The sequence below is a fragment of the Panthera uncia genome, chromosome D2 (assembly GCF_023721935.1).
Source record: "Panthera uncia isolate 11264 chromosome D2, Puncia_PCG_1.0, whole genome shotgun sequence".
NCBI classification, from domain to species: domain Eukaryota; kingdom Metazoa; phylum Chordata; class Mammalia; order Carnivora; family Felidae; genus Panthera; species Panthera uncia.
This window is the reverse complement of record NC_064818.1, coordinates 31,244,766-31,265,740: the sequence shown is the minus strand read 5'-3', so window position 1 is coordinate 31,265,740 and position 20,975 is coordinate 31,244,766. Positions and strand designations below refer to the sequence as shown.

Below are 20,975 nucleotides of genomic sequence, written 5' to 3'. Positions count from 1 at the left end.
GAGAGAGAGAGAGAGAGAGAGAGAGAGAGAGAGAGAGAGAGAGAGAGAGAATCCCAAGCAGGCTCTGCACTGTCAGCATGATGCTGGACATGGGGCTTGATCCCATGACCTGAGCTAAGGTCACGAGTGAGACCCTTAACTGACTGACCACCCAGGCGCCCCTACAAGGCAATTTAGAGCAAGGAACGAAAGGGTGGGGGAATTCTGGAACCTCAGCCACTTCCCCTTGTTTCTTATTTTGATGCTGGTACTCAATTCCTAGGCATGGTATCAGCAGGAACAACAGACAGACGGAAGGAACATGTGTGTTTATTTTGAGACACCAATATGGGGGGTGGTGTGAGTTTCCGGGGAGACTGGCTTTTCTGGTAGACTTCTCGGAGCAAGAGATGGGGCATCTAAAAAACACCCAGAAAAGTCACTTTCTCAAGGTCATTGGCTGGTAGCGACAGAGTCAGACTTGGGCCCCTTGTGCTGGCACAGCTCAGCTCATACTACTACCCGCTGTGTGACACTGAACAAGTCTGTCTCCCACTCTGGCCTCAGCTTCCCCACTTTCACAGAGGGGCCCTTTCAGTCTCCCAGGCGTGACTGCAGGAGGAGGGAGTGGGCCGGATATGGGAAGGGAGATGTTGGTGGGCGGGAGGACCAGGGGACAGCAGTACCTCTCTGATGTGGAGGACGGTGCCGTTGGGCGGGCGCACGAAGACGGGGCGGTTATCATTGACGTCGATGACCTCCACCAGGAGCATGGTGGTGCCCCAGAGTGGAGGCTGTCCGCCATCCGTGGCCACCACGGTCAGGTTGAACCTCTCGTAGGACTGCAGTGGCCGCTTTGTGGTCACCAGGCCTGAGTCTATGTCCACGTGGAAGGCCTCTGGCAGGTGGGACAAGAGAGCAGGGCCTGGCTCTGGCTGAGACGTCCTTCCCATCCCTCCTCCTCCTCCTCCTGGCCCTGGGGCTGCCCCTCTCACGCCCAAGGCATCATGGGTGGGGAGCAGACTACTTACCCACGCCAGGGCCCTCAAGTGTGTAGGCCAGCTCCCCATTGGAACCCTCATCCTGGTCGGTGGCCATCATGGTGATGACTGAGGTGCCTGCCGGCTCATTCTCATACACGCTTGTGCTGAACTGGGGCTTGGAGAACTGTGGCCGGCAGTCATTGACGTCTAGCACCTGGATCACCACCTGGGGGCGGGGGGGAGGTTAAGGTCAAAGGTCAGGAGCATACTAGGTTGCTGCTTCAGGTGACCCGGTCACACAGCAGTAAGCCAGGGTGGACAGTGCCCACTGTTGGAGTCTGACCTCAATTTCTTTAACCCCGAGTCTCAGTTTTCCTTGCCGTTGGGGACAGTAGTATCTTATCTCTCAGGGGCTAGTGAGGCTCACCCATGATGGTACGTGTGCCCAATGCCTGGCTCAAGGAAATGCTTTGCAAATAGTGCTGTGGTTACAGGATCATCTGCGTCTGGGCCCAGAAGCAGGGAGCCCTCCTCGCCCACCTCCTGCTCTGCCCTCTGCTGCTTCCCACAGTGGCCCTAGACATCTGACTCTGATCTCTGGATCTTAATGCTGGGCTGTGCTTCCTCCACTCCCAGAAGTTCTCTCTTGCCGGGGATCTGTGTCTGGCTTGGGACTTGGCTCCCTCTGCCGACCCTACAGCCCGGGGCGGGTCCTATGGACGCAGAAGGTGAGGAGGCCCTTTCCCCGCGTAGCTCCCATGGCCCTGACAGCAGCCTCATCCAAGTCCTTCACGGCGGTGATTTTAAGAACCCCTCTCCGTGCACAAAGCACTTGCCAACTCCCCATCTCCCTGCCTCACCACTGCCTTGGGCAGGAAGCATCATCATTGCTGCCCTTTCTCCCATCCCCTACAGATTTGACAGCTGAGGCTCGGCGAGGTCACATGCCAAATGCAGGGTGCTCAGCTAGTGGGATCTCTGTCTGCTGGCTCCAAATAATGGGCTTTTCCCAGCACAGCACGTGTGAGACGACACAGCCCATGTGACAGGGACAGGATTCGGGTACGTGTGAGAGCTCCCAGCCCCCTCCCCCCTTACCTGCTCACAAGAATTTGTCTCTGCCCACCCAACTTCTCACCCACCCCCACCCTTTACCTTGGATGGTTAGGTTATTGCGGGAAGATGTGGAGGAACTGGATAGAGAATGACAGGACTGGAGAAGGCAGAACAGGGGGGATGAAAGAAGGAGAAAGCAAAGCCTCAAGGCATACTCTGGAGAGAAGTGGGGATAGGGTTTAGAAGGTGGTACTCTGGCCTCAGGGTGATGGCATTGGTGCTAGAACTGGAATAGGAATGGGGCTGGGAACTGGATCCCTCACTAATGTTCTTCAAGAGACATAAGTAAAGATAATCGCTCTACGATTATGTTTGGTTGCTAGACTGTTTCCTTCCATGGGTCACCATGGACAGTGGGACACGTGGCACCCCAGGTTTGACTCAAGTCACACTCAGGTGTTTTCAACTGCCTTAGCAGGGGTTTGGCACAAGAGATTTCTCTTCAAGAGTCCCTGTTTCCCCAAGCCACAGCCATTTTGACTCAGCCAGCTAAGCTCTTGCTGTCTCCTTCTCTGCCACCATGTCTCTGAGGGGACCGGGTGGCTCTGCTCCCACTCTGCAGCATTCTCTAAAGGAAAGGCTTTGCTCGATGCCTCCACACTTCTAGTCCTCGGTGTTCCTGGCCCAGCCTGGTGGCCCTTACCTGCACCGAATTTTCTCGGCGGTTGCTGGCTATATCTCCAGGGTTGTCTTTGGCCAAGGCAGTCAGAATATAGTGGTCCTTCTTCTCCCGGTCCAGAGAGGACAGCACATAGATGTCACCCTAGTAGGGGGAGGGTGGAATCAGGTCCTGCATCAATCCAACTGATATTTATTGAGTATACACTATACGCCAGACATCGTTGTAGGCTTTGCAGGTGCAGCACTGGACAGAACGGATGACCGCCCCTGCCCCCGTGGAGCTCTGATTCCAGTGGCTCCTCTTATCCCCAGTGCCCAATCCGCCTGGAGATGGGACGGTCAGCCCAGGATGGAAGTCACTCCCTGGCCAGGTATAGAGTGGTGCTCTGTAAATAGTTGCCCTTCCTAGGGCCGGGCCAGGACCATGACTGACTGTTCACACCGAGCAGGAAGGACAGAACCCTGTTGACAGGGCAGAGTTCAGGGGGACATGGGCAGGGAGAGGCAGTAGGAGGGAAAGTCCAGTTCCAGCCCAGCTCCTGGGGAAGGCCCTACCTGACCAACCGCCCCCAGGCCACCATGGTCTCTCTTGTGCTGAACTAGCAGCTTTGAACCAATGTACAGTCATTTGAAGTCATCACCCATCCTTTCTCTTGAGTTTCTGCTCTCTCACAAGTCTGAGGCCTCCCTCCCCCGGCACGGAATACAGTGCCATGTATACAGCAGGAGCTCAAACACCATGCCCACTTTCTGCAGAGCTTCCTATACCTCTCTTTTGATAGTTTTAAAAAGCAGCCTCATGGACTTGCATCAGGTTTTCTGGTTTGGGGGAATTCCAAAAGTCTCTGGCCCCAGGAAAGAAAGTGCGGTCTACAGGATGTCTGGGACTGTAGCGGGGCTTGCTGACTTGGTAAAAAAAACCTCTGAGGCTACAGACGTTCTGGTGGCATGACCCAGAAACCGGGATGACTATGATACTTTTGGTGGCTTTTCAGCCTACGACCCTGGGCCCTTCCCACTGCCCGGTTTGCCTGCTTACCGTAGCGGGGTTGATGGCAAACTTGCCCTCTCCATCCCCGAGGCTGTACTCAAGGAGGGCAAAGTTGCCTGAGTCGGCATCAGTCGCAGCGACTGTCAGGATGACCGTGCCCACAGGCACATCCTCAAAGATGGCCTCCTGGGAACCCAGCGGGCAGGGAGAGAGAGTGGGCCAAGGTCAGTCCTGGAGTCTATGCCCCTTCCCTGAAAACTCACCATGGTAGACAGCCCAGGGCACCACGCTGCTCACGGGGTGGTCATGCCCCTGGGGCTCAGAGGCTGGCAGGGTAAGGGTAGAAGATGCCCGAAGGCCCCAAGGAATGGGCACAGGTCCTGACCCAACTTGTTGCCTGGCCCCCCACCTGGTAGGAAGGCTGGTCAAAGATGGGGTTGTTGTCATTGATGTCCACGATCTCCAGGTAGACAGGGATCTCAGCTGCCCGGGGCGGAGACCCGTTGTCTGAGGCCCTCACGGTAAAGTTGAGCCAGTGTACTTCTTCGTAGTCCACTGTCCGGTTGGCAATGACTTTCCCTGAGACACAGAGGCACTTGCTGCCAGTTTTGCCACTCCTCACACATGGAAACTCTCCAAAGTATAAAGAGAAGGATCTGGAGCCCTGAGGGGCAGATGTGGTCTCCTGAAGAAGGAGAGTGGCCCAGCAGCACTGCCTAGTGGCAGGCCGGCCAGAGGCCGACAGCAACTGGTGTCCAGCTCTTCTCCTCACTGGAGGCGAGAGAAAGCTTTTCACAAGTCAAAGAGGTGAGTACAGGCAAGGCCGGGACCACCTCGGAGAGATCGCTCTCTTGGCTTTCTCACCCCCTCAGTGATCCTGAGCACGGAAGCCTGGGTGGTGGAGATGCTGGTGGCATATCATCCCAGGTTCCCAGCGGCCCTCAAAGGGCCGGTCCAGCCCACCCCCGGGACCAGGCGCTCTGTCCCTTCCTGTGGTTTGGGCATCCGTGAGTGACGGCAGTGTGGGCCATACTGGATCTGGCCCAGCCCACTGAGGGGCTATGGTGGGGTCCTGCCCGGAGGGTGACAAGTGGGCCACGGTCCCTTGTGGAGGCTAAGCAGGAACAGACACATGTCCCCCAATCTTCTTCTGGCAGATTTTTCCCACCTACCTGCTGAGGAGTCTTCCAGCTGGACATAGCCTGGGGGCATCAGGTCCAGCAGAGTGTAGGTGATCAGCCCATTGAGGCCCTTGTCGGGGTCCACAGCTGCCACGGCAATGAGTGTGGTGCCTGGGGTGGCCCCCTCCAGAATCCGCTCCGTGTAATAGGTGATCCCGAAGGGCTTGAACTGGGGCGTATTGTCATTGACGTCCAGGATGTTGACTGTCAGCTTGGCTGGCGTGGAGGCAGGAGGTGAGGGTGACGTGAGGGGTGCCACTGTGGCTGGACCAGGCTTCCTAAGTCTCAGTCAAGGCTGGAGAGGGTGGGGCCTTTCACTGCCCTCCCGGGACTCCCTGGAGCTTGACCCAACCCTTGTGTGGTAGCACGTGACCCTTTTCTCTGGTCTGGTTGCTCACTCTTCCGTAGGGGAACTGGCTGGGTGACCTTGGTGGAGCTGCTGGCCCTGACTGTGCCTCAGTTTCCCAGGCTGTCCAATGAGGTAGGACTATGATGGTCTTTAAGACCCTTGCCACGGTTCAGCCTTCTACTTCCTGTCTGAGTCGTCCCCTCCACATAACCTGCCCCGGCCCTTTGCCCTCTGAGTGGAGAACATGTAGGCCATGACCAGATCTGCTCTTCGTTACTGAAAACTTGGGCCTCTGGTCTGTAATAATAAGCGGCCAATATCTGCCAGGCCTATCTCCCCACCCCAGCCGCTGTCCATGCCTCATGGACATGAGGCAGAGGTGGCAGAGGTGACTTGAGGCTACCCCTTCTCCACATCCCCCTCCCCTTCCCGCTCCGCCCACACAAAATCCCCTCCGTTAGGAGCCCCTCCCAGCTCATGCCTAGGGCTGCAGGCGGGGGGGGGGGGGTTGGTGGGGTGGGGGGCAGCCTTGTGCCCTTCTCTGCTCTGGCGCCTGTGCCCTCCAAAGTGGTGTCGTGGCCTCCACAGACATTCATGTTTCCTTGCACTTTCCTGTCTCTGGGCGGACCCCATGGCTTCCTATCAGATCTGAGGTTCCTGTCACACATGCCAGCCACACCTCCTTACTAGTTCTGATAATGAGATTGTGGCTTATGTCTCTGTTGTTCTGTCATTTTCTCAGGGCCCGTCCAGCCTCTACCCAAGCCTCCTTCCCACTCTGAGACTTTGGGTTCAAGATCACACATAGCCCTGGGCTTCTGGACCCCCATCGTTGAGCTCTGACCACCGGGACACAAGGCCACCCTGAGCCTCGCGGTAGCTGCCACCTCTCATGCTCTTCGCATAGCCTGCTGCCCTGCCCTGATCGGCTCTGAGTGACCCAAAGGAGATGCCCGGGGGGAGCCTTACCATTTGGCACGCTGACAGAGTGCTCTGGTAGGTCACTGGCATTGTCGATCACTGAGAGAGTGACTTCATAGGTGGCAACCAGCTCCCGGTTCAGTGGGGACTTCACCATTACAGACCCTGTAAGACCAGACTAGGTTCAGTCTGAGGGGAGCCCCCTAAAATCTGGGCCTCCCAGGGGCTCTCCTGGCTAGCTCTCCCAAACCACACCAAGGGCAGTGGTCCCCAGTAGAACTGGGACAGGCTGGTGACATCTTTGGCTGGGATGAGGCCACAGCCACCTGCAAGCTGGGGGCACCTCACTCAGCCCCTCACTCACTGCTTACTGGCTAGGTGGACTTGGGAAAATTATTTAACATCTCTGTGCCTCTGTTTCCTCATTTATGAAACGAGTACCTACTGCATAGGGCTATTTTGAGGATTATGGCAGTAAAATGAGTTTCCATTTGCAAAGGGTTCAGAACAGTGCTTGGCATAGTGCCACGTAATCGCTTGTTCCAAGAATGCTTGCATTCTACAACAATGTGAGTATACTGAACACTATTGAACTATTGAACTATTGAATTAAGATTGTGCATTTTATGCTCCGCGCATTTTATCACTTAAAAATTGCTTGTATTCTAGGGGGACCAAGTATAAAAGAAGGTCAAGCCAGCTAAGAAGTCCTGAGGGTATTCCCTGGAGGGGATGGTGGTGGGGCAGGCTGGATAGTCAGGCCGACCTCTTTGTCTTGATTACGTGGGCATGACAGGGCCCGATTGTGGGGAACGAGGACTGTCCTGTGGAAGTACTAGCAAGGAGGTGTTCTCTTTTCTCTTGCCCACTGCCTCCCACGGCTGCTGCCTGCCCCTGAATCGCAGAGGAACCTTCCAGAGGCTTGGGCTTGGACTGGACAGACCTAGCTGGGCCAATCTCAGGGCTGGCTCTGTTGGAGGGCCTGGTGGCCAGATCCTAGGTGAAACTTGCTCTCTCCAGCTCCCTCTCAGAAAGTGTGGCCTCTGGGATTCCCTTCCCCCTTGGCAGATCCCCTGCTGGGCTTCTGTCTTCCTCGGGTCCCCAGCCATGGGGTGGTCACTTACCCTGGGCCGCTGCCTCCTCCTCCTCCTCCTCTTCCTACTCTCGCTCCCCGTCCCCGAGGTTGGGGAGCGAGGATGGGGAGAGGGTGGCTGCATTCAGTCTGCAAAGGCTGGGCCACGGCCTGGGACCCACAGGATGGGAAGGGTGGTAGGGGTGTGGTATGGAGGAAGGCAATGGGGTGAAGCAGAGATGAGGTGGGAAGTGACAGAGAAACAGAGCTCAAACCTGCAGGCCTGCCAGCCATGAGGAAGAGAGAAGAGGGTTAACATCAGTTAGTTCAGGGTGCAGAGGGGATGGAGTAGAGCAGGGCATGGGGAACGGTAGGGTTCAGAGCAGACCAGGGCAGGAGGTTTGAGAGGGAAGGGAGTGGAAGGGAAGAGGCAGGGGGAAGGAAGCCAGGAGCAAGTGGGAGCCCCATTGGATAGAAGCACTCAGGGGACTGAGGCTCTGGCAAGAAGAAAGGGGAGGGAAGGTAAGCAGGTGAGGTAGGGAAGTCATGAGGAAGAGGGGGCAGAGAAGACACTGGAAAGAAAAATAGAGAAAAGAGAATCAGTCATAGGGAGGGAGAACAGAGAAAAGTGGTAGTAGAGGCATCAGTGGAACATAAGGTGGAGCAAGGTGCAGGGCAGCTTTCCATGGTTCTAACCAACTACTGTGGGGGGAATTTTGCTAACCTGGGACATGGCTAACCTGTCTAAATTCTCCTAGTGCTTATGGTTTTCCTGTCTTCTTTTTAACTCTGGGCCTCAGATGCATATTGAGTGAATCATACTCTTTGGTTCACTGCACCCTGTGGTCATAGATACCACTCTTGTTTTATGTATGTATCTATTCCCTTTTATTCCCACACTCCTCTCCCTCTTTCTCCCCTTGGTCAATCACTGTAATGGACTGAAGTATATTTTTCACTTGAAAGTGTTCCTGAAAATCATGTATTGTGTTTGTGTATTTTACATTTACACAAATGGGATTGTGGTATATATATATCCCATTCTAAGGTCTACGCACATTTCTCTGTGAATGTAATCTACTGCTTCTGATTGCTGCATGGTATTCATGGGGTACACTCACCATGTTTTACTCTCCAATCTCTTAGGGATAGATGCCCAGGTGGCCTCCAACTCCCACCACCAATAACATGGCAGGAAACATGACATATAGTCCTGTTACTGACCTGAGAATGTCCTTGGGACACATACCCAAGGAACAGAATTGTTGAGTCATGGGGTATGAGTGTACTTTGTGCTAGATTGCTGTCTAGATGGTGGAAGTGGTCTAGACTCCAAGAGTAGTATACGAGTGTTCTGATGTCCCCATATTGTCACCAATACTCAATACTGTCCAGCATTCTAATATCTGCTAATTACATATGGAAAACTGTTATCTCACTGCTGTTTTACTGTGCATTTCTCTGAATAACAATGATTTTTAGCATTTTGTCATAGCCATATTAGTTTTCTGTCACTCTTCTGGGCCTTCCAAGAAGTGTAGTTGTAGGGGTCCCATGTCCCCTTCCTAACTCCCTGGAGTAGCAAAAACATGAAACTTGTGGGAAAATGGTAAAACCATCAAAATTACAATAATGTGTGTAGATCGTGAAAGATAAACCACAGTTCTCCTTGTTTTGTGATAGTGTAAGAAAATCATCAAGGGTATATATAAAATTTACAGTGGCCTAAATGACTAGCATACATATGAAGAAAGTGTCAACCACCTGGGTATTAAAGAAATACACATTAAAACAAGGTATGATTTTCCTATACAACTACAAATGTGAAAACTTAACAGTGTTTATTTAGTACTGGCAAGAGTGTGGTGAAATGGGCGTTCTCATGGAACGCTGGTAGAGTGAGGGAATCTGGAAGGTGAGATGGAACTGGTCCAAGGAGAAGGAGGAGGAGAGAAGAGAGAGGGAAGGAGCCAGGGAAGGGAGGAAAAAGAGAGGGAACAATGTGGTGTGGGGGTAGGGGAAGAGAGTAGGAGGAGCAGCTGAGGGAAGGGGAGGAGCAGAGAGGGAACAGAAAGAAGGGAGCATCAGGAAGAAAGCAGAGGGCAAGGAGACGGGCAGGGAGTCAGGGGTGGGGTGGGAGGGGAGCAGGCCCTTGTACCTGTGTTGATATTCACAGCAAAGGCATCCTCCTGGTCAGGCACCAGGCGGTCAGTGTCATCCTTGGCCATGATGCTGATGATGTGGTACTCCAGCTTTGGGTTGAGGTCGCGGTCAATAGCGGTGATGTTGGCAATGACAGTGCCTGGCTCAGCCGACTCCAGCACGCTCACCGTCTGGATGGGGTTGAGGAACTCAGGACGGGAGTCATTGATATCGTCGATCAGGATGGTGATGATGGCCGTGCCTGAGAGAGGAACGGTGCCCCTGTCGGTGGCCACCACTGTCAGCCGGTAGGATTCCTGCTCCTCCCTGTCGATGGTGGCATTGGCGACACGGATGACCCCAGTGACTGGGTGGATGACGAAGCGGTCCTGAGCCCCAGCTTCTATTCGGTAGATCAGCTCCCCATTGAGGCCACTGTCCCTGTCCGTGGCTGTGGCCTGAAGGACTGAGAATCCTGTGGGGGTGGGTATGGGGAGTGACTGAGCAGAGTGGCTTCTTCCAAAAACCTTATGCCAGATACATTTTTGGTGGTTCCTAAGGGCCCCTCTTGCCACCGTCTTGCCAGTGGTTATCTTTTGTATGTTTCCCATGTTTGAAACTTTGTAGGTAAATCGTATCTCATTTTGTTTCATATTCTGTGATTGAGAGATTGAAAAATGTGTAGTAATTTAACGATTAGTTGTATCTTGTGCAAATTGTCTGCCTTTGACCTCTGTCCATTTATCTGTCAGTTTGTACAAATTACATAGTTATGGTAACTGGTGACAGATACCTTTTTCTCAGTTTGTTGTCTCCCTTTCGATATTGGTTGTTATTATTTGGTGTGAAGAAATTTAGTTTGGTATGCATCAAACTATAATAGTTTTCCATTTTTAAGATTTGTTTCTCGTATGCTTAGAACCTCTTCGTCAGAAATCAGAAAAATATTTACCTAGAGTTTTTCCTTTTATTTGTAAATGCTTTCTACTCTTCTGTATTTTCTCTGGAGTGTCTTTAGGTTTCATCTCAGTGTCTGATAGAGGGTGAAAATCTACACTAAATATTAATAGATATTTTGTACATTAGGTAGGTTTCACAACTGACTTCACTGTGCCCCCCACCCTTGATTTAAAATATTTGATTTGTAAGTAATCTCTACACCCAGTGCGGGGCTTGAACTCACAACCCTGAGATCAAGAGTTGCATGCTCCACCCACTGAGCCAGCCAGGAGCCTTTCATTGTTTCCTTTATTACATAATATTACCTTCTTTAATTGACCAGTATCTGTTTCTGGGTTACTCTGTCCCAGAGTCTTGTATCATGTGGTTTAAAAAAATTTTTTTTAAGTTTATTTATTTATTTATTTATTTAGAGAGAGAGCATCAACAGAGGAGGGGTAGAGAGCAGGAGGGAGGGAGGGAAGGAGGGAGGTAGAGAGAGAGAGAGAGAGAGAGAGAGAGAGAGAGAGAGAGACTCCCAAGCAAGTTCTGCATTGTCAGCACGGAGCCCAATGCGGGGCTCGAACCCATGAACCCTGAGATCATGACCTGAGTGGAAATCAAGAATCTGATGCTTAACCGAGGGAGCCACCCAGGTGCCCCTCATATCATATGGTTTTAAAAACCGCAGTTTTGTAATACGTAATAATATCTGGTAAGGCAAATCTGTCTTATTTATACTTCTATCTCAAAATGTTCTTATTCTTCCAGATGACCTTTAGAATCAAATATAACCCCCAAACCATATTTGGTTTTGCTGGGAATCACATTAATCCTATTTTGACTTTAAAACAGTCAGTTTCAGGGGCACCTGGGTGGTTCAGTCAGTTAAATGTCCGACTTTGACTCAGGCCATGATCTCGCAGTCTATGAGTTCGAGCCCCGTGCTGACAGCTCAGAGCCTGGAGGCTGCTTCGGATTCCGTGCCTCCCTCTGTCTCTGCCCCTCCCCTTTATGCGCTTGCACGCGCTCTCTCTCTCTCAAAAAATAAATAAACGTTAAAAAGAATTTAAAACAGTTTTTCCATCCAGGAACACAGATGGAACATATCTTAATAATCTCATTTTACAGATAAACACTGTGTCAGAGCAGAGAATTAAGCGTGGCTTGGTTTTTCTGACTCCCTCTCCAGTGCTCTCTCCAACCCCCTACTGCCCATCTTTCTTCCCACTGCAGGTGAATTCTGCCTCCAACCTGTGGGGCTCTCCAAGGACCATTAAGCAGCTCCTGCCTGGGGCCTGGGGCCCGGGGCCTGGGGCCCGGGGCCTGTCCCTTGCTTACCTGGCGGACAGTTCTCCAGCAGGTGGACTGTGAGGGTGGGATGGCTAAAGGTGGGCCAGTTGTCATTGTCATCCAGTATGGTGACCAGCAGGTCGGCTGTGCCATTGAGCAGCCCAATGTCCTCAGCCAGCAGCAGCAGCTCCAGCACCGGGGGTGAGAAGGCTTCCCGGTCAATGATAACACCTGACCTCACCGTCACCACGCCTGGTGCCCGACGCCACCAGCCGGGAGACACAAAGGAAAAGGGGTACGGTGGGGAGACAGGGCAAGAACCAACCGGGAGGGGACAGAGAAAGACAGGGGCATGGTAGGGGAGAGAGAGGAGAGAGGGGCAGAGAAGGCGACACAGTGACTTTCTTCCCCAAAGGCTTAACAACCAGTGGAATGGAGGTTGTGAGGAATGGGGTCTCCATGGGGAGCCTGGATGTCACTGAGAAGGGAGGCCCTAGGTCTAGCAGTGGGTCACTCCCACCCCAGTAGAAAGACTTGGAGCCCGGCTCGGAGTGCTGGGGTGGCACAGAGGCCTCACCCGTGCTGTTGTCGATGTCGAAGAGGCCACCCTGGGAGCCCAGCAGCTGGTAGGTCACCACGGCGTAGACGTCCAGGTCCGCGTCCAGGGCCAGGATGGGCCCATTGAGCACCGTGAGGGGGGTCCCTGGGCCAGGGGGAGAGGGGTCACCGCAGGGCCAGTCTGGCCCCCGCCCTCCCCCTCCCCCGCCCGTGCCCCCGTGAGCCATGGCTGACGATGGATGAGAGGGAGGGAGGTGAGGTGGACGGGATGGGGGAAGCCCTGGGCCGGGCTGCGGCAGCCTTGGCAGACTGACGCAGATGCCTGGGGAGCAGCCTCAAAGCCCTGCTGGGGAGAAAACACAACAGCGGTGAGCAAGCCCCTCCGGCCCGCCCGGAGCGCGCCTGCCTTCCCAGCAGCCTTTGAGGGTCGCTCCGTGGGAGGGTCGGGGGCTCCCTGAGCGTGTGGGCCCTGTCTAGCTATGCGCTTCCAGCCCAGTCTGTCCATACAGGTGTACAAGACGCTCCCTATAGGCGTCTGGTTGTACCCGGCTAGGCACACCCACGAGCGTGCAGGACTTCGTGTTCACGGTCATGAGCACACATGTGCACTGAGCAGGAGCGCTGGCAGGCCTGGGATCCCCCCTGGTTGGGCACCTGTCTGCCTCTGCAAGCGGGCACATTTGCGCATGGAATGCACTGTGTAGGCCCCTACCCATGTACCTAGGTGTGTCTGTGCACATGTGCAAGCCCACACGTGTGCCCGGATATGGGCATGTACTGGCACACACATGTGTAAGCGGGTACACAGGCAAGATTAAGAAACAGAGTGGGGACGCCTAGCCGGAGACAGGAACGTCCTACGTAGCTCACCTCTTTCTGATTTAGGACCTAAGCTTTCGGGTCTGGGGAGGCTGGAGGCGGAGTAAGGGGCCCTCCCCGGGGACACAGTGAAAAGGAGATTCTATCCCTCTGAAGGGAGGCGGGGCTGCTCGGTGTGTGCGGGGAGAGGGCTAGGCTGGCCTACCCAGGGCCGCTTGGTCCCCCTCCTCTGATTCCAGGTGCTCCCTGAGCTTCCAGAAGCCTCTAAGATGCCCTGGGCTCCTGGGGTGAGGGAGCAGGGAGGGGCGAGCAAAGCCCCTCCTGGGTGGTCTTCACACCTTAATTGCCCCTCTTGGGGGGTGGTTATGGGGCTGCTTTCAGACTCCTTCGGGGACCAATGACCACAGGTGTCTTTTCCAAGCAGACCTATGGCCTCTTCGGTTGGTCCTCAAAAGGTGTGGCAACCAGGGGCCCACCAGCCCCCCAGGGCTGTGCCCCTTCCTCCCTCCATACGCTTGTGCACCTGCTGGGTCTGTGTTCAGCCAGGTGGCGAGGCTGCCTCCCCAGCCAGGCTCCAGCGGGGCCCCTATCAAGTGCAAGGGAGGTCCTCAGGCATCTGGGGCCTGGGTGGTGCCTGCAGCAGGAGTTCCCAGGTGGGTCTGGCACCTACCAGCGGGAGAGTTCTCCATCACCTCTGCCTGGTAGGTGCTCTGGGTAAAGAGGGGATGGTTGTCATTCTCGTCTGCCAGAAAGACCAGCAGCAAGTCAAAATCCTGAGGGAGGCACAAAGGGAGGTTAGGTTGTAGGCCATGTTCTAGCAAAATGCTCCAGTTGGACGGGAGCTGAGAGATGGCGGCGGGGGGGGGGGGGGGGGGGGGGTCAGGGTAGAGAGGTAGATAATTAAAAAGCCTACCAGGTCCAGAGACCTGGGTTCAAGTCCCTGATGTGCTAGCAGCTCTCTTGGTGCCCCTGGGCAAATCATTTCCCCTATCTGGGCCTCAGTTTTCCAATCTGGCAAACGGGAATCCTAACTCCTTCACAGAGGTATTGTGAACTGAACAGGATGGATGCGAACAACATTTAATCGTGTTCCATCTGCTGGTAAATGACTTCAGACCGGAAGATGAGTCTTGGCTTTCAGACCCTGCAGGCCTGCCTGATGCCCCAGTCTGGGCTCAAACAAACTCTCACCCAGTGCTGTACCTCCTGCCTTTCCAAAACCACAGTATAGTCCTTACTCAGAACCTCTCCATACCCCTGGACGCTATCTCCATTGCACAGCTGAAGAAACGAAGGGCCGGAGGTGGGGCGGCTATTCAGAGCCACAGGGCAGGCTGGTGGCAGAGTGGGGACCAGCCTCCCCGCTTCTCGATTCCCACCACTTAATGCTGCTGCTTCCAGGGTGATCCGCCCTCCTACAGCACAGGCAGGGAGGGGGATGAGAGCCGGGGGGAAGAGGAGGAGGTCGGAAGTGAGAGGAGGGAGGAAGGAAGAAAGGAGAGGAACGCCAGATGAGGGGCCCGCGGCTTATGACCACCTCCAGCCGAATGTCTCCTGGGCTTATACAGATGGGGAACCGGAGGCGCAGAATGAGCAGCGCCTTGACCGAGCCAGGCAGCCAGTCAGAAGCAGAGCTGAGATGAGCCAGACCCAAGGACTCTTGGCCAGGGCTCTGCCCCAGACCTCATGGGCTGGGAATAGAGGGCAGACTCCTACCCCCAAAGGGACTGCCTTGCGACACCCACCCCCCTCCTAGCAAAAAGATCCAACTTTCTTGGCTTTTGAGGGAAAGCCACCTGGAAAATGCAACCCTCTCAGAACCCCAGAGTATGAGCTTCTGAGTGCAGGCCTGTGTGCACACACAGCTGTGGCGTGTGCCCAAGTAGCAGTGGTGTGGGGAGGAAAGATGACGGCTGGCGTTGAGTGTTGGCCACGTGCGAGCCACTGGGCTGAGGGCTGTATAGACACTGGCTCCTTCAAGTCCTTTCCACAACTTTGGGGTAGGGCTCGTCTTCATTTTGCCAAAGAGAAGGAAAAAGGGATACGAGAGGAAATCTACTTGCCAAAGCCACACGCTCAATGGCAGGCACAACAGGGATTCGAACCCAGCACTCGCTTACTCTAAAACCTGTGCATCTGATCCCCAGGCATACTGCCTGCCACCCCCAGCGTGCAGTCCCGCTCCCCGCCCCCCGTGTCCTCTGGCCTCACCCTCCTGGCTATGCGTGGGTTCTCCGGGTTGTCCTTCACGGAAACGGTCAGCTTGTACTCGGGGATCCGCTCACGGTCCAGTGGCCGGTTCACGGTGATGACCCCTGTCTGGGATGTGGACGGCTGGTGAGCTGAGCAGTGCCCCGTCCCCCACTTTGGGCTCTGGTCCACACTGCTTCACCCGCGGCTCCAGGAATAGCTGTGAACTCTCTCCCTAAATCGCCAGAGATACGGTCTAGAAGGCCATAACGGGCTGGCAGGGTCTTGCCAGAGCAAAAGAGTGATTCCCCGATGCCCAGGTCTTGCTGTCTCAAAGGGTGGGTCCCCCGAGGGTCCCGTGGTGCTCAAGCTGGTAGGTAATACTCCAAGAGGACGACGGGGACTTGCTGGTGCATCTTGGTAATGAACCAAGAGGAACTCAGGCTCTGGCTCCATCTCTGCACATGACAAGCCTTGGGGATGACAGGGACCCCAGAGATGGCTTAGCTGGAAATCCAAGATTCCATACCACCCAGAGACGCCCATGTCCCAGCACAGGGCAGAAGCCTGGGGAGGAGATTGAACCACAAGGAGCCCAGACAGCGGAGCAGAAAAGCCTCTAGGGCAGGGTCCTCTTTTCCCAGAGGAACCCCGGGGGCCTCCCTACCGTGGCATTGATGGAGAAGGCCCGCTCTCGGTTGCCTGCAGTGATGTTGAAGGTGAGGAGGGCGTTGCACCCGCTGTCAGCGTCACTGGCCAGGATGTGGGCGACGAAGCTGGAGACGGGGCTATTCTCACTGATGGTGATGTTCATGGGCAGATTCAGCAGCACGGGGTCATTGTCATTGATGTCCAGCACGCGAATCCCCACCAGCATCTGGGGCACGTTGAGGAAGAGGAGGAAGTGGTGCAGGATGAGGAGAAAAGGGGGCATGGCGGGGAGGGAGAAGAGAGAAGGAAGAGAAGGTCGTGTTAGACATGGTGGCGGAGGCAGAAGGGATGGGTGAGATGGGGCAGGAGAGTAAGGGCGATGGTAATTGACAAAGGAAAGGTACAGGTGGTCGCGGAGAAGGGAGAAGACGAGGAAAATGGCAATAAAAAAGGCAAGAGGATGAAAGTGAGGATAAGAAGCAAGCAGAACGGGCAAAGGGGCAGAGATGGGGCAGAGGGCTGGGTGGCGATGGCAGAGTGACAGATGCGGAGGCCGGGCTGTCTGGGTGGGCAGAGCTCTGAATGGCCGCGGCCGCCAGGCACCAGTGAGCCCCAAGAGGCACTGGCAAATCCGGTGGGGGCCCTGAGGGTCTGGACTGGCTCCCGGTCAGCCTGTGGCCTCTGGGTACAGGGTGGGCATTTATAGAAATCTCTATGGACAGTGAAGGGGTCAGTGAGGGGAAGCCAATGGAATGGGACCCCAAGACTCACCGTGGAGCTAAGTGGAGGCACCCCTCTGTCGCGGGCACAGATGGTCAGGTTGTAAAAGGCAATGGTCTCCCGATCCAGCTCCACATCCTTCCGGACACGCAGCACCCCCTCCACAGGAGAGATCACAAACTCGCCTGGGTGTTGCCCAAGGGAGGTGGAGTTAGCTGGGAATGGCCAAGAGCTGTGGAAAGCCCAGGCCTCTCCCTCCTTTCTCCAGCGAGCCTTCCTCAGTGGGGGTGGGGGATAGCTGGGCTGGGTCCTCCTGTGCCCCCTGCTTCTGATCCACAGGGAACCTCGCTTGGGCTGGCCAGGGCGGGAGCAAGGGGGACAGAGAACGGCTAGGGGTGCAGGTGCTCATGGGCCCGCTTATAGCCCAACGTGCCTGAGAGGCCAGGCTGGTTTCTTTCCCTGGGCCCCGTGCAGGGCAGGGACTGACCCTGAGTAAGAGGGTTGTGTTGAAAAAGTGGGGCCCCTTTCTACACAAGCACCCTCTAACCACCACTGACCCAAATCATTATTGATCAGAAACTGATTAGCGAGGGTCTTGGGTACTTTGTAACGTGCAATGTCTTCCAGATGCCATGTCTTGGAAAACCGGATATTGGGGACTGAAGGAACGCCTTACTAGGGGTGAGGCACCGAGGCAGGACAGAGCGGGAGGGACTGAGGGCACGGAAGCCCCCAGCTGCTCTCCCTGGTATCGAGCCACAGCTGGTGTGCTGTGTGTGGTGTGCAGAACACAGGGTTCTGCCAGGTCTGGGGCCACCCCGTGGCCTCTAGTCAGACATGACTTCTTTTCTCTGATGTTCTGGAAAACCCTCAGCTGGCCCTTTGGCTTCCGTCCTTATTTTGGCTTGGCTGAGGGGGCAGATGTCTGAGAGGGTCTACAGCAAGAACCTCAGATCCTCAGGCTGATGTGGAAGGGACCTCAGAGACCATTGAGTGTCGTTTGGAAAATGAACTGAGAGTCCAGAGATGTGTGACGACTTTTCTAAGCTCCCATAGCAGTTCTCGCCAGAACCAGTATTCAAATCCAGGGCTCTGGGTCTCAGCCCGCTGCATCCTGGGACGTGGTCTTTCCCGACACCACCATCAGAGTGGATCAGGGCAGGAGGTTTGGGAGGGAGGGGTGAGGACGGAGAGCGGTTGGAGGGGAAGGGCGGAGGGGAGCAGGTGGGAGCCCAGGTGGACAGAAGCAGGGCAGGGAAGGCGATGGAGAAGACGGGCAGAGGCAAGCATGAGGAAGGGGGGCTGCCTCTGTGCCCTCCCCCGGGACCTGGGGACAGAGAGAAAGCTACTTCCTTTCACTTTCCCTTTGACACCTGGGGGAAAAGGCCCAGAGCGGGGCACTGACTTGCTCTGGAAACACAGAGCACAGGGGCATGGCGAGGGTGAAGGCCCAAACGCCCAGCCATTCCCTCTCCCTACTCTTTCCACCCAAACTCACCACCCCTGCCTCTCTGACTGCAGTAACAGCCCTCTGTGGCCCACCTGCAGCCTCACAGGCCGCCTTCTCCTAGAGAAGTGGAAACTGGTTGGAGCCGGATTTCCTGAGCCTGATACTCCAAGAGCTCACAAGAACTGGGGATTCCCTTTCTAGGGGTTTCCCAGCCCTGTCTCAGCCCCTTGACCATGTGCGAACAGATGGCCTCCTGCCCGCTCTCCAAAGCCAGCTGCCCTCTTGAAGGAAGGAAAGCGATCCTGAGAACTCGGGGCGGTGGGGGGGCAGGTCTAAGGCTCTGGGGGACGGGGCCCAGGCTAGACCTCCATGAGATCAGCTCGAGGAATGAAGATCAGGGAGGTGGGCGGGCCAAGGGCCCCCACACTACAAATTATCCTCAGTGGCTTGGCCCCAGGGAACTTCCTGCCATTCTACTCCTTCCGGAGATAGGGGTTAAAAGCAGAGACTTTCTGGGGCGCCTGGGTGGCTCGGTCAGTTGGGCGTCCGACTTCAGCTCAGGTCATGATCTCACAGTTCGTGAGTTCGAGCCCCGCGTCGGGCTCTGTGCCGACAGCTCGGAGCCTGGAGCCTGCTTCAAAATTCTATGTCTCCCTCTCTCTCTGCTCCTCCCCTGCTCATGCTCTGTCTCTTTCTCTCCTTCAAAAATAAATAAAAACGTAAAAAAAAAAAAAAAAGCAGAGACTTTCCATCTGCATCCTGACTTCACTACTTTGTGCCCTTGGGCATGGTTACTGGGCCCTGCCTCGATGTCCTCGTATGGAAAATGGGCCAATAAAGAGGTGCACTTGCAGGGCTGAGCTGGGGCTAGACAAGGCCGGGTCCACCTCGTGTGTGCTGAATCCGTGGCAGGTCTTGGTATCATTAGGGGGACGCCGAAAGGAAGGCCAGGCAGTCCTCTGAAGGAAGTGGGGGCTTTCAGGGAGGATGAGGGTGTATGAAGGGTCTGAGGAATGGGCTTGACTGACAGCTGCAGGTCCCACATCCACCTTCAGGTCCTGAATCAGTGATGTTCATTGCCTGTGTCTTCCAACTGGAACGCACGCTCTAGAAGGGCGGGGATTTGGGTCTCTTTTGTACCATACTGTATCCTCAGCACTTGGCATATGATTGGCATATGGTAGGTGCTCAATAAATATTTGTTGCGTCATCAATTAAAAATCAGGATGTTTCACAAAGATTTGGATTTCTAGCTTTTCTTTTGAAAATGGGAAGACCTGGCCTGTCTGGGCCTGCATTTTGACATGGCCACGCTGGCAGGAGCTGAGCTGCAGGCTGTTACAGCCCCCGCTACTCCCTACTGTCTTGCCTAGACCCCTTCTCCCATGTATGTCTCCCGCCTGACACCAGCAGGCATTTAAATTTGGAATTCCTACTCTACGGAAACGAGTGGAAACTGACTTGAGGAACCTCTCTGGCCAGGGCAAGCCCTGCTCTTCACCCCAGGACAACCACTGAGGTAGCTGTGAAGGCTCTTCATGATAACAAGATGCACAGAAAAATCTGGGTGCTGAATGCATCTAGGGGGTCCTGATGGTTTGGGGCAAGGATATTCATCCTCCCTCCGTGCTGGAGTTATTTCTCTGTGTATGACACAGGGGCATTTTCTATCTGATTCTCAAAGGGGTCTCTGAGCCTCCAAGGCTACCAGTCTCTGTTCCCGGATTTCAGAATGTTCTCACATATCCCGATGAAGAAGGGGTGGGGAGAAGAGTATTTCCACCATCTGATGGGTGGGGGAAACTGAGGCCCAGAGAGAGCAAGGCCACGGCTCCTAAGTAAGGTGGGGGGAGAGGCCCCCGGATTGTGCCGCCCTCCACGCCTGGCTCAGGCCCCACTCACCCAGAGGGTCTCCGTCCACGATGCTGTATTCCACCTGCCCGTTGGGGCCCGAGTCCTGGTCATGGGCCAGGAAGGTCCACACTCGGGGTCCCGGCTGGCCCTCGGTGACATCAAATGGCCCCTCGTAGTCTCGGGGGAAGGTGGGCACATTGTCATTGATGTCGTTCACGTTCACAAGCACCTGAGATGGTGGATAAACTTAGCTGGGGCTGCATCCCAGCCAGCCCTGTGCTGAGCTCAGTTCTCTCATCTGTGAAGTGGGTCTGATAACCCTGTCTCATCAGGTTGATGCCAAAATCCTCAGGGATCGTGGATGGGGGAAGGCCTTTTAAGCTATGTCTGTGGATGAGTTACTATCATTGTTAAAGCCTTTATATGGGCTTCATCATCACATTATTAATAGTTACGCTCCAACCTTTATTTATTGCTGCACTGTGGTCATTCCCCATGGTCTCATCTGTCCCTCCCACACCCTGACAGTTTTTATTATCTCCCTTTTATGGAGGAGTGAAGCGAAGCTCAGGGAGGTTAACTGACTTGCCCAGCGTCACACAGCTAGGAAGTGGAGAGCAGGGGTAGGAGCTTCTGTTGGTTTGGCCAGAGTTTGCGCTCTTCCCATGAAGGGGAGGAAGGCAGGTGCCACGATCTGTCTGATAGATGCGGCCACACAGAGAAGTTCAGTAAGATCCTCAGTCACACATCAAGTTTGGCTCGGTTGCCAAGACCAGAATAGGGCTCTTGGATTTAGGTGTTTCTCCCAGACAATCTTTCTGGGCCCTGTCCTCCCCAAGTTGAGGCTCTGTCCCCCCCCCCCCCCCCCCCTGGGGGGAGAGGTGGGGCGGGGAGATAAGATGGGGCACTGGTCCGTGGCAGTGACCATCAGAGTATAGCGGCCATGGCTAATCTCATAGTCCAGCTCCTTGGCAGCACTGATGATGCCCTGGGGGGATAAGAGAGGGGACAGGGTGGATCAATGGATGGTGGATATGGGGCACCCCAGGGACCAGCTTCTTCATGCGGTCCCCTCAGACCACCCCAGGAGGCATGTTCTGACATCCCAGCCAGGATGGGGAACCCTTGTTGCCATCCCACCCAAGC

The 20,975-nt window shown here is 55.0% G+C and overlaps 1 protein-coding gene across 4 annotated transcripts in view; it reads right to left on the bottom strand.

Annotated features, from left to right (window-relative positions):
• Positions 1 to 20,673, bottom strand: part of CDH23 (cadherin related 23) — a 31,282-nt gene extending 10,609 nt beyond the window's left edge. For 3 of the 4 annotated variants that reach the window (XM_049646152.1, XM_049646155.1, XM_049646153.1), the window contains exons 1-13: positions 15,822 to 16,543; positions 15,176 to 15,283; positions 13,635 to 13,737; positions 12,165 to 12,290; positions 11,636 to 11,839; positions 9,372 to 9,830; positions 6,190 to 6,306; positions 4,863 to 5,087; positions 4,100 to 4,269; positions 3,739 to 3,876; positions 2,722 to 2,841; positions 1,011 to 1,188; positions 666 to 877 (exon numbers count right to left, since the gene is read on the bottom strand). In XM_049646152.1, the coding sequence (XP_049502109.1) occupies positions 666 to 877; positions 1,011 to 1,188; positions 2,722 to 2,841; positions 3,739 to 3,876; positions 4,100 to 4,269; positions 4,863 to 5,087; positions 6,190 to 6,306; positions 9,372 to 9,830; positions 11,636 to 11,839; positions 12,165 to 12,290; positions 13,635 to 13,737; positions 15,176 to 15,283; positions 15,822 to 16,088 (2,427 nt within the window). In that variant the 5' untranslated portion in view covers positions 16,089 to 16,543. Of the gene's footprint in view, positions 1 to 665; positions 878 to 1,010; positions 1,189 to 2,721; positions 2,842 to 3,738; positions 3,877 to 4,099; positions 4,270 to 4,862; positions 5,088 to 6,189; positions 6,307 to 9,371; positions 9,831 to 11,635; positions 11,840 to 12,164; positions 12,291 to 13,634; positions 13,738 to 15,175; positions 15,284 to 15,821; positions 16,544 to 16,576; positions 16,711 to 19,877 lie in introns of those variants that run through there. The other variant, XM_049646154.1, reaches the window with a different exon arrangement.
• Between the last annotated feature and the right edge of the window lie 302 nt (positions 20,674 to 20,975).